This window comes from Pristis pectinata, chromosome 7, assembly GCF_009764475.1.
Source record: "Pristis pectinata isolate sPriPec2 chromosome 7, sPriPec2.1.pri, whole genome shotgun sequence".
NCBI classification, from domain to species: Eukaryota; Metazoa; Chordata; class Chondrichthyes; order Rhinopristiformes; family Pristidae; genus Pristis; species Pristis pectinata.
In genome coordinates this window covers 49,925,827-49,938,799 of record NC_067411.1, presented here as the reverse complement: position 1 = coordinate 49,938,799, position 12,973 = coordinate 49,925,827, and the positions used below count along the sequence as shown (strand labels likewise).

At 42.3% G+C, this 12,973-nt stretch overlaps 1 protein-coding gene across 5 annotated transcripts in view; it reads left to right on the top strand.

Annotated features, from left to right (window-relative positions):
• The window catches only part of LOC127572812 (ADAMTS-like protein 1), a 480,850-nt gene that overhangs the window by 307,591 nt on the left and 160,286 nt on the right, over positions 1 to 12,973 (top strand). For all 5 annotated transcript variants that reach the window (XM_052020448.1, XM_052020447.1, XM_052020449.1 and 2 more), the window contains exon 5: positions 3,327 to 3,372. In XM_052020448.1, the coding sequence (XP_051876408.1) occupies positions 3,327 to 3,372 (46 nt within the window). The remainder of the gene's footprint in view (positions 1 to 3,326; positions 3,373 to 12,973) is intronic.

The following is a 12,973-nucleotide window of genomic DNA, read 5'->3' as shown; positions in this document are numbered from 1 at the left end:
TTCATCGGACGTTTGTCTAGTTTAGTCCATTCTTAAGAACAGAACATTACAGCACAGTACAGGCTCTTCAGCCATGATGTTATGCTGACATTTTATCCTGCTCTAAGATCTACCTAACCCTTCCCTCCCACATAGCCCTCCACTTTTCTATTATTCATGTGACTACCTAAGAGTCTCTTAAATGTCCCTAATGTATCCGCCTCCACCACCTCTGCCAGCAGTGCATTCCATGCACCCACCACACTCTGTGTAAAAAAAAACTTGCCTCTTACACCCTCCCCCCCCCCCCCCCCCAATACCTTCCTCCAGTCACCTTAAAATTATGCCTCTTCATGTGAGCCATTTTCGCCCTGGGAAAAATGTCTCTGACTGTCCACTCAATCTATTTCCTCTTATCATCTTGTACACCTCTATCAAGTCACCTCTCATCCTCCTTCTCTCCAAAGAGAAAAGTCCTAGCTCACTCAACCTATCCTCATAAGACATGCTCTCCAATCCAGGCAGCATCCTGGTAAATCTCCTCTGCACCCTCTCTAAAGCTTCAAAGCCTTCCTATATTGAGGCGACCAGAAATGAACACAATACTCTTATTGTGGTCTAACCAGAGTTTTATAGAGCTGCAACATTACCTGGCAGCTCTTGAACTCAGTACCCCGACTAATGAAGGCCAACACACCATACGCCTTCTTAACAACCCTATCAACCAGCGCAGCAACCTTGAGGGATCTATGGATATGGACTCCAAGATACCTCTGTTCGTCCACACTGCTAAGAGTCCTGCCATTAACTTTGTATTCTACCTTCAAACTTGATCTTCCAAAGAGTATCACTTCACACTTTTCTGGGTTGAACTCCATCTGCCACCTCTTAGCCCAGCTCTGCATCCTACCAATCTCCTGTTGTAACCTATACCAACCTTCTACACTATCCACAACACCACCAATCTTTGTGTCATCTGCAAACTTACTAGCCCACTCTTCCACATCCTCATCCAAGTCATTTATGAAAATCACAAAAAGCAGAGGTCCCAGAACAGATCCCTGTGGAACACCACTGGTCACCAACCTCCAAGCAGAATACCCTCCATCTACCACCACCCTTTCTTCAATGGGTGAGCGAATTCTTAATCAACACAGCTAAGTTTCCCTGGATCCCATGCCTCCTGACTTTCTGAATAAGCCTTCCATGAGGAACCTTATCAAATGCCTTACTGAAATCCATGTACACCATATCCACTGGTTGACCTTAATCACTGTGCTTTGTCACATCCTCAAAGAGTTCAATCAGGCTCTTGAGGCATGACCTGCCTGTCTCAAAGCCATGCTGACTGTCCCTAATCAGCCTATGCTTCAAATGCCCATAAATCCTGTCTCTAAGAATCTTCTCTAGTAATTTACCCATCACTGAAGTAAGACTCACTGGCCTGGTAATTCCCAGGGTTATCCCTACTCCCTTTCTTGAACAAAGGAACAACATTTGCCACCCCCCCAATCATCTGGCACTACTCCTGTGGCCAGTGAGGATGCAAAGATCATCACCAAAGGCACAGCAATCTCTTCCCTCGCTTCCCGTAATAACCTTGGATATATCCCATCCGGCCCCGGTGACCTATCTATCCTAAAGTTTTTCAAAAGTTTCAGCACATGCTCTTCTCACATCGACATGCCCTAGCATATCAGTCTGTCATACTCCATCCTCACAAACGTCAAGGTCTCTCTCCCTGGTGAATACTGAAGCAAAGTATTCATGAAAGATCTCCCCTACCTCTTCCGACTCCAGGCACGTGTTTCCTCTGTTATCCCCGATCAGTCCAACCCTCACTCTAGTCATCATCCTATACTTCACATACGTGTAGAACGCTTGGGGTTTTCCTTAATCCTACTCACCAAGGCCTTCTCAATTGCCCCCTTCTAGCTTTCCTAAGTTCATTCCTAAGCTCCCTCCTGACTACCTTGTAACTCTCCAGGCCCTGTCTGATCCTTGCTTTCTAAACCTTAGGTAAGCTTCTTTCTTCCTCTTGGCAAGATGTTCTATGTCTCTTGTCAACCATGGTTCCTTCACTCTACCATCCTTATCCTGCCTCAATGGGACAAACCTATCCAGAACCCCATGCAAGTACTCCCTAAACAATCTCCACATTTCCATTGTGTGCTTCCCCAAGAACATCTGTTCCCAATTTATGCTCCCAAGTTCCTGACTAATAGCATCATAATTCCCTCTCCCCCAATTAAATACTTTCCATATCATCTGCTGCTATCCCTCTCCAAGGCTATGGTAAAGGTCAAGGAATTATGGTCAATGTTCCCAAAATGCTCTCCCACCAAGAGATCTGAAACCTGATCAGGCTTATTGGCTAGTACCAGGTCCAGTATGGCCTCTCTAGTCAGCCTGTCCAAATACTGTGTCAGGAATCCTTCCTGGACACACCTAACAAACACTGTCCCATCTATCCCCTTTACACTAAGGATGTGCCAATCAATATTGGGGAAGTTGAAATCACCCATGAAAACAACCCTGTTATTTTTGAACTTCTCCAAAATCTGCCTCCTGATCTGCTCCTCGGTGTCTCTGCTGTTATTGGGTCTGTAGAATACTCCTGATAGTGTGATTGCTCCCTTCCTGTTTCTGATTTCCACCCACACTGACTCAGTAGATGATCCCTCCAGGACATCCTCCCTTTCTACAGCCGTGACACTGCCCCTGATCAGCAAAGCTACTCCCCCACCTCTTTTACCTCCATCCCTGTCCCTTTTGAAACATTTAAACACCAGATATCCAGCAGCCATTCCTGCCCTTGTGACAGCCAAGTCTCTGTAATGGCTACAACGTCATAGTTCCATGTACTTACATGGAACTTTTAAAGCTTTCTCATATACTCATATACCTCTTTGTATCTTTTTGCTTTGTTGTATTGGGGAATGTTAAAGAACTTAAATCTAGTGCAAGGTACAAATACAACAGCAGTTTAGGTTATATGGTGGTAACAAAGGTTAGAGCTTCACAGGAGAAATCTTAAGCCTGAATTAACTGACCTTAAAATAGGCATTCACATTAATACAGTCAGTAATACATCTTGCTTATTCTTCACTAGTAACAGTGACGAAGAAATCTGAGTCTCATGGCTGGGTGACACACCTATTGTTGTAAAAAGCAGAGGAGAATAGATTAAATAAATTACTGGAATATCATAAATAAATTACTGGAATATCTTCTTGAAACTAGTACAAGAATTTCTGTCCAGTGTTGCACAGCAAACCTTGTGATGGACCAGAGAATTATCTTTCATTCTATCCTACTTATGTATTATCTTTTGCTTGTTTCTGCAGAAACTGCGAAGGGCAGAATATCCGATACAGGACATGCAGCAGTGTGGTAAGTCTTGCTCCTTTGATTTTGCCTGAGTAAACTAGGTCCGAGTGAGAAGAAATGTTTGTGGCCTGCCCTTCAGTGCTTCAGGTAATCTATAACTGAATTGAAGGTGGGGAGAAGCAATGCTTTCTATTCCATCTGACTGCAATGGAAATAAGCAATAAATTCCCAATTGGTTGCTTTTTGTTTTCATTCTACATCTGGAAGAAGTTCTTTATATTCAAAGTATTCTTCCTATCTCTACATCAGAAATTGAATGACGTGAAAATGTGCATGATCTCCACAGAAGCTTGCCTTTCTCAGATCTTCTTCAGCCATTGTGGCGATGTTGGTTATGGGGAAGGGTTATGTGTTAAATAGACTACGTACAATTTTAAACAGCACTTGGGAGTCAGGAGTGAGGTGCCAATAATAAATACAAATTGCCTATTAGCTGAGCACCTGAGGACTCTGATTGGCTCCCAGTCTGGTCTACCATTGGGATAAGCAGATCTCCTCTTTTAGCTGGCATATTCAAAGATTTATTCCTGTAGGTTTGGAAACCTATATCGGTGTACAAATTGATTCATCGAGGTGAGTTGTACATAATTAACCATCTTACAGATGGGTTAAATGTTGATCCACTAATAGAATCAAGAGTAATCTAGGTTTAACTGTGTATTGTTAAAAGTGTATTGAAATTTGCATGTAAATAATCATTGGTTGATCATTTTGGCTGCTAATAGTAACTAGTGAAAAAGAATTTCTTCATGATACCAGATAGGTTTCTATTTTGTCCCATGTAGCTGGGCATTTACAAAGTGCCTCAAACACAGTTCGTGGCCTGGAAATGTTGTATCTTACACAGCAAGCTCTTGAGACCAGTAATGAGATGAATAATCAGATAATGGGGAAGAGATCAGTACATCACTTCTATCCTTGCTTTTGTTTTTTGGGTGTAGATCAGGTTGGCATCAGACCAAGTGAACGTGAGATTAGACTATGCCTAAACTGAGCAAGCACCCATCTGTTACCAAATTCATGAGGCCTATCATTTAGCCATCCTAGCCCATTGCCAGAATCAGATATTAGGCTCCTTGAATACCTAAACAGGGGTTCCAGGAGTAGCTGGCCTCTAGGATTATTCAGTGACTGCTCCCTCTCTGGCCACCAATCAAAGGTATGTGTTTTCAAAGATGGGACATTCAGCCCATTGCTTCTACGTTGGCTCTCTAAAAAAGCTCTCCACTTTATCTTAGTTGCTTGTTTGTTCCCCCACAGCCCAGGAAGTATATGGTTTTTTGAATATTTAACCAATTAGCTTTTGAACATTCCTTTGAAACTTGCTTTCACTGCCCTTTCAGGCAGGGCATTCAGAATCACTACATCTCGCTGTGTAAAAACATGTCCACTCATCGCACCTCTGCCATTTACCTTGTATCTGTGCCCTCTAGCTGCTGAGCCTTTTGCCACTGCAAATTTCCTCCTCATTTAAGCCGTCAAAACCTCTTATGATTTTGAACATCTCTTTAAAATCTCTTCTTAACTTAATCCGCTCTGAGTGCAAGCCCAGCTTCTCCTGTTGTCTCCACAGAGCTGGAGTTCCCATTTTGAATGATTTTATTAATTGTATTCTGAGAAACATCAGGAGGATGGAGGAGAGATCAGGATATCAGACCCATAGAACTCTGATCTTTTGCTGATAATTGGCAACGTTCCTCTGGCCAAGAATGAGAGTGAAATATTTGCTGCAAGTTAGTGAACAGAATGCCCCATTTTGTAGTTACCCTGCCTTTGCTGTTTATTCTTGAGACATACATAATTCACACTTTAATTTTTAAGATATTTTGGATTAGTATTTGACATCATTTACCTGTGATTAATTTGAAGATAGTGAATAAACAGCCTTATGGTCTAACTGTGATAAGTGCTGTGTTTAACAATAAGGTTTAATATAAATAAACCTGCGAAAATATCACTTTTAAAAAGCATAAGATTGGCTCCATTGTTTTAATGCTGTGGTTTTTAACTGTTTCCTATGGGCCATCTTGTATCCTGTGGGAATCTTCAGAAATGACATCTTTTTGTGTGTTTTTTGACCTTTCAATTCAAACTAATACTTTACTTAATTGCCTATCTCCAAACAGCCAAGATTGCAACAGAATTTCCATCACATATAAAAGATTTTTGATTACTGAGCTGTTCATTCAATTGTCTGGTTTAATAGTCATATGCATCCAAAGGATTGAAGGAATAAGAGGACTGCCTAATATTTAGTTTCCTTCTCATTGGAGTGTGGAATGCTAATGACTTAGTCCATCCATAGAGTTATAGAGTCATAGAACCATACAGCATGGAAGCAGGCCTGTCAGCCCAACTGGTCCATGCCGACCAAGATTCCCATCTAAGCTAGTGCCATGTGCCTGTGTTTGGCCCACATCCCTCCAAACCTTTCCTATCCATGTACCTGTCCAAGTACCTTTTAAATGTTGTTAATGTACCTGCTTCTGGTAGCTCATTCCATATATGGATCACCTTCTGGGTGAAAAAGTTGCCCCTCAGGTTCCTATTAAATCTCTTGCCTCTCGCCCTAAACCTCTGACCTCTAGTTCTTGATTCCCCAACCCTGGGAAGAAGACTGTATGCATTCACCCTATATATGCCCCTCATGATTTTATATACCTCCATAAGATCACCCCTCATTCTCCTACACTCCAATGAATGAAGCCCCAACTTGCTCAATCTCTGTCCATAACTTAGTCCCAGCAACATCCTCGTAAATTTCATCTGCATGCTTTCCAGCTTAATGGCATCTTGCCTATAGCAGGGTGAACAAAACTGAACACAATATTCCAAATGTAGCCTCACCAACATCTTGTAGAAGTGCAACGTAATATCCCAGCTTCTATACTCAGTGCCCTGACTGATGAAGGCCAGCGTGCTAAAGGCCACCTTCACCACTTTCTCAGGGAACCAAGTACTTGTACTCTTAGGTCCCTCTGTTCTACAATACTCCCCAGGGCCCTACTTTTCACTATGAAATTCCTACCCTCATTTGTCTTCCCAAAACGCAACACCTCACACTTATCCAAATTAAACTTCATTTGATGTACCTCAGCCCACTTACCCAGCTGATCAAGATCCCTCTGTAATTCCTGATGACCACCTTCACTGTCTATGACACCACCTATTTTAGTGTCATCTGCAAACTTACTAACCAGTCATAGAGCCAAAGACCCTAGAGTCATGGAGCAATACAGCACAGAATCAGGCCCTTCAGCCCAACTCGTCCATGCTGACCAAAATGCCCATCTAAGCTAGTCCCACTTGTCCGCATTTGTCCCATATCCCTCTAAACCTTTCCCATCCTTGTACCTGTCCAAGTGAATTTTAGATGTTGTTATTGTATCTGTCTCAACCACTTTCTCTGGCAGCTCATTCCATATGCTTTGTGGAGTTGTGCAGGATGGAATCACTAGTCAACACCATCCATCAACCAACTATTTAAACTAATCCTACATGAATCCCATTTTTTAAAATTCTCCCCACATTTTCTCTTATCAACTCCCCCCACATTCTCCCACTCACCTACACACTAAGGAAAATTTACAGTGGCCAATTAACCTACCAACCTGCATGTCTTTGGGATGTGGGAGGAAATCAGTTTACCTGGAGGAAACCCATGCGGTCATGGGAGAACATGGAAATGCCACACAAAGAGTACCTGAGGTCAAGATTGAACCTAGGCCTCTGGCACTGTGAGGAAGTGACTCTTCTAACTGCATCACTCTGCAGCCCATGTGCCTTATTTCCAATTTCTGGTTATTTCCACCAGAAGAATACTGGTACTTTGGAGCTGAGTGCTTTTTCAGATGGGGAAGGCCTCCTGTGAAAGACACTCTATGAGACCTTACTTGCTGATTGAACCAGAATGCCAGAGAGGTCCCGAGTTATTGGCAGATTTATCAGAACTTGTTCTACATCATTAAAATTAGAGGTCGGTTGAAAATTACAGGGCCTAAAATTTTCTCTTCCCTTTTTCCATTTTGGATTAAAATAACCCATCTGTGGGAATATGAGAAAAATCAGACAATCTCATTGAGATCTATGAGAGTGACTGACAGTGTAATTGTCACAGAGGCTGGAGAGTCCAGAAATAAGGCCTCACATTTCAGGATGAGGCCAGCATGTAGGTCTGAAATAATGAGAAATTTCTTCATCGAAAGGAAAGTCTTTAGAATTCTCTACCCGAGGCCATGGCTGCTCAAATGTTATATTCAAAACTGAAATTAACAACAGATCTGCAGATATTAAGGGTGTAGAGGAATATGGGGTTTGGTTTGGTTTGGGGGGTTGTGGGGTGGTTAGTGAATGAGGTAAAGAATTCGCTATGATTTTATGAAATGGTAGAGGAGGCTTGAGGGGCTGAAAGGTCTCTAGCTGAAGTAACGCACAGAGGGGCTGGAGGAACTCAGTAGGTTGGGTGACATCTATGAAGGGAAATGGACAGTCAATGTTTCGGGTCGAGACCCTGCATCAGGACTGGAAAGAAAGAGGGGAGATAGCCAGTATAAAAAGGTGGTGGGAAGGTGTGGAGCAAGAGCTGGCAGGTGACAGGTGGACCCAGGTGAGAGGGACACAATGGACAGGTGAGGGAGGGGGATAGTGGGAATGATGCAATAAGCTGGGAGGTAATGGGTGGAAGTGACAAAGAGCTGAAGAAGAATAGTCTTATTAGGGGTAGTCAGAACGGCCTTGTGAGAGGCAGGTCTCACAAGCCTGAATTTTTCAAGAAGATGTCAAAACAAACAGATGAAGATAGAGCAGTGGATGTGGCGTATATGGATTTTAGTAGGCTCATCCAGGAAGTCATGGAATACCATGACTTCAGAAAGACAATGAATCCAGAAAGACCATGGAATAAAGGGAAGAAGGTGGGAGGGGAATTTGGAGGGAGGAAGATGTGGCAGATCAAGAGAGTGGGAGAGGGGAAAGAAAAGGGGTGACTGGGCCAGTGGGATAAGGGGAAAAAAGTGGGGACAGAGGGGAGTTAGGTCTCCACCTGGTTCTGTTTGTTATGTTCTTATGAGAAACCAGTAGTATCTGCCAGAATGGAGATAATTGGGTAACTTCCCTCTCATTGACCCCTAGAATTACTGAATGAATGAACATCACTGGTGCGAGATCACTCTCCTTCACTCAATGGACTTTGCTGGAACAGTCACCCAGCTATACCAGGGAGTCCTTACTGTAGGCTTAGCCACAAACTCTTCTCTTGTCCTCCCCTCTCCAGCTGGGAACAATTTCATCTTTAACTGCATACAACCTCATGCAGTCTGCATCCTTCTAAATGCAATCATTGCATGTTTGAACACACCGGCTTGATCTGGACCCATGCAAAGTTTTCTGCCTTAAGAAAGCACAATGCGATTGGGTGTGGCCAGATCAAATAATCATGTGTATGGCCATAAGCCATTTCGCCCTCCACGAAGCCTCTTGACACACTTCCTGGGTAAAAACACTGCAGAAATATTTGCTTCATTGTTCTTAGGATGAATTCTACATAACTTTTTGGTATTGCAAGCAGTATAGCACTTGGTAATTATGTGGAAGAAAAATATCCTCACATTTTTACAAGTACTGAATATGAGTCCACTGATGTTACACTCTGGAAATTGAAACCCTGCCAAATATAAATGTGAAAGTGTGAGTCATGCAAGTATAGTGCAAAATACTCACCACCAATCACAGACTTCATCTTCCAAAGATATAAATCAACTAGGTACCAAATTAACTCAGGCTTATAATTAGTAATGACAAAATGAGTATCCATCAACCTGACATCAGAGTTTAAATTGCTCAGTGATTAGATATATTAAAAGTTCAGTCATTATGCTATCATTTTGAAATTGCAAGTTATAAGAAACAGGTGTGAGTTTTTCTGCACCTGCATTTGTTACCTGGTTGCTTTAGCAACCGAACCATTGTATTGAGTCACTGCAAAATGATTTCATTTTCACATTCTGTGTGAAAATCCTCACAGCAACAATCACAAAGTAAATATTTAAGAGGCTATAAATTATTGTTTGCATTTTTATTGTAGGATTGCTGAATGTGCTCATATCAAATTTCATTATTTTTATATTAAACTAGAAGAGTGGGGAATTCAATGTAGGCTAACTCAGGAGTAACACAACAACTTTAGCAATCCAAAAGTAACATTAATGCTCCTTCCCTGGCTAAATTTAGTCAAACATGTGGCACTGAACAGTAAAATGTGGGGAAGGGACAGTCGGAGAAGGTGAAAGGACGAGTTGAGAGAGAGAGATTGAGGGAGAAGAGAAGGGGGGTCAAAGGGGGGCAGGGTGAACAATAAGCCATTGCTAGGAAAGATTTTAACTCCTGAACCTCACTCACATTTGCAAGGTCTCCCCACATCCAACACTGGGAAGGCTTAGTGACTGACCCTTGAGTGAGAACTGTCATTTGGGAAACAGAAGGCATTCTCTGGGGATTCACAAGAGTGAGCACTAGCAATCTGGAACAAGATGAGTTCATTGGAAGCTTCTAGAAGGGGAACCCCCACTGAGCTGAGAGCATGAAGGATAAGTGCAGTGGACTAGGCTGATGGGACCAAAAACAAGGGTTTCATTGTTAGATTAGGAAGAGCATTGCTGCCTTCTGGGGCCTGAAGAAAAAACTTCAGATCTATCCTTCAAGCAATTTCCAGGGGCAGACACAATCTGGGCCTTGGGTTAAAATTGCACTTGGGCCCCAATGGTCCAACCAAAGTAAATTCAAGAGAGGAAATGAATCTCTATTAAAAGAAGCATCATTTAGATCAGAAGAAGACTGGAAATCTTTTATGTTCCATTATTTATTTCTGGTTAAACTGTCCTGGTCCAACCACGTAGACTCCATGGCCAAGAAAGCTCACCAGCGCCTCTACTTCCTCAGGAGGCTAAAGAAATTTGGCATGTCCCCTTTGACACTCACCAATTTTTATCGATACACCATAGAAAGCATCCTATCTGGATGCATCATGCTTTGGTATGGCAACGGCTCTGCCCAGGACCGCAAGAAACTGCAGAGAGTTGTGGACACAGCCCAGTGCATCACAGAAACCAGCCTCCCCTCCATGGACTCTGTCTGTACCTCTCGCTGCCTTGGTGAAGCAGCCAGCATAATTAAAGATCCCACCCACCTGGGTCATCCTCTCTTCCCTCCTCTTCCATCGGGTAGAAGATACAAGAGCCTGAGGGCACATACCACCAGGCTCAAGGACAGCTCCTATCCCATGGTGATAAGACTATTGAATGGTTCCCTTATACAATTAGATGGACTCTTGACCTCACGATCTACCTTCTTGACCTTGCACCTTATTGTCTACCTGCAATGCACTTCCCTTTAGCTGTGACACTTTACTCTCTATTCTGTATTGTTTTTACCCTGTACTACCTCAATGCACTGTGTAATGAATTGATCTGTACAAACGATATGCAAGACAAGTTTTTCACTGTACCTTGGTACAAGTGACAATAATAAAACAATACCATTACCAATACCAATAATTACACTTCCAGATCTAAAAGGCACTCCACCAATAGTAAGAATAACCAAGGTCAATTAAAATAAATCTAGGGGTTTTAGTAAACACTATCTATTTACATTGATGCAAGAAGAACAAACCAAGGAAAAATATCAGTGATCATTCCAGTATTATATTTTTTTGACTTTGAAAAGCCAAATTATTGTAAATCCTACAATATTGAATCAAGTTGTTGGTTAACAAAGTTGATGATATTATTGGATAAGGATTCCCACAGCTGACAATGATGTGAATTGAGAAGACTGACATGTGGGAAATGGGAGCTGAGGCACATTGAGAGTGTAGCCTGCAAATGAAAGTAGAGGATGGAGCAGAGAGCTAGTATGGTGCTGGCAACCAGGATCCAGGAGTTGCCTCCCTATAATACAGCTGGACAACAGCACAGTTTGAATTGACTGAGAAAAAGGAGAGCATTAACAATTCCTTCCTCTAGGACTGATAAAATTTAAATTATTTTTTTAAAAGCTGGCATCACAAGGAATATGTTCTATATCTTCCTCAGTGCACCTGGTATATTATCCACAATGTGCCAATAAAGATTTCAAGAGGTGACTTCATACTCAGTGTGACATCAGGTCTGTCTCACAAGCCTTGGGGTTTTCAAAATCCATATTGTATGGTTCCTAGAATTTAAGTCTTACAGCGTCTTGCTTGGGCCTTCCTCCTGCATGGCTCCAAACCTGGCATTTGTGTTTTGTTCCTGCAGTAGGACTGGTAGGATAATGCAACTTGCAACTAAACAAGCCTCTGTCCTGCAGCACATCTGGTGTGACTGTTTCTCTACCCCTGACAGTGTTATGGCATGTATTGTCTTCCTGGTGCTGTTTGACAATTTTTGCTGGCACTTGGACAACTGTGCTTATCTTGAGAAACACATGGAGTCCTAATAAGTAACATGATTTTAAAATGCATCCACTATTACAAATTTCAGCCCTCAAAATCTACTGAGGACTTGAGGGTTATGGAGTTCATTGCATTCCAAGTAACTTCATTGTCCCAAGGCTCTGTATTCCTTTATGATATTGATAACAAGACATTTGAATAAAAATCATTCATGTGCCTGCACCAAAGGCATGCTTTGAAAGCTGGGAAGGTTTTTAATCGACAGTTTATAATGGATGAGCAATTTGCCAGTGGATCAAGCCATCTGTTGCTTTGGGTGTTTAAATACAACATTTGGTTTGCTCTCTAAGCTATATGCAGGCTTCAGATGAACAGTGAAAACACAGACACCATGTATTCTTTTGGTTATCCGATAGAACATATTTGAATTGGTCAGAAAAGTCTTAAAGTAGGTTCCCACAACTGGGAGTTATATGCAAGGCTTCAGTGGATAAGGAGCATGGTCCCACGTCTCCACATAAAATTCCTGGAGCAACACACACAGAAAGTGCTGGAGGAGCTCAGCAGGTCAGGCAGCATCTATGGAGGGAAATAAACAGTCAACGTTTCAGGTCAAGACCCCTCATCAGGACTGGAAAGGAAGAGGTCAGAAGCCAGAATAAGAAGGTCAGGGGAGGGGGAGGAGCATAGGCTGGCAAGTGATAGGTGAGTCCAGAATCCCTGGAGTTTGTATTGTCCAATCAGAGTCTGTATTGTTTCCCACTTACTGTTTCATGTGGATATGCTACTGACCTGGTAATCCATAAACCTGGAGCAACAACCCTAATTCAAATCCTACACATCAGCTAGGAAATTTAAATCCATTTCCCAGAGTAGGGAAGTCTTCCTGCAACTGTACAGGGCATTGGTGAGAGCAAATGCAAAAACTGCAGATGTTGGAAATCTAAAATTAAAAAAAGAAAATGCCAGAAACAGGAGGTCAGGCAGCATCCGAAGAAAGAGAAACAGAATTATCATTTCAGGCCAAAGATCCTTTGTTTAAATAGTGTTGCAACAAAGGATATTTGAGCTGAAACATTAACCACATTTTTTTTCTTTCCACAGATGCTACCTGACCTGCTGAGTTTTTCCAATGGTAATCCCATGACTGTCCAAATAAAGATGGCATTGGCA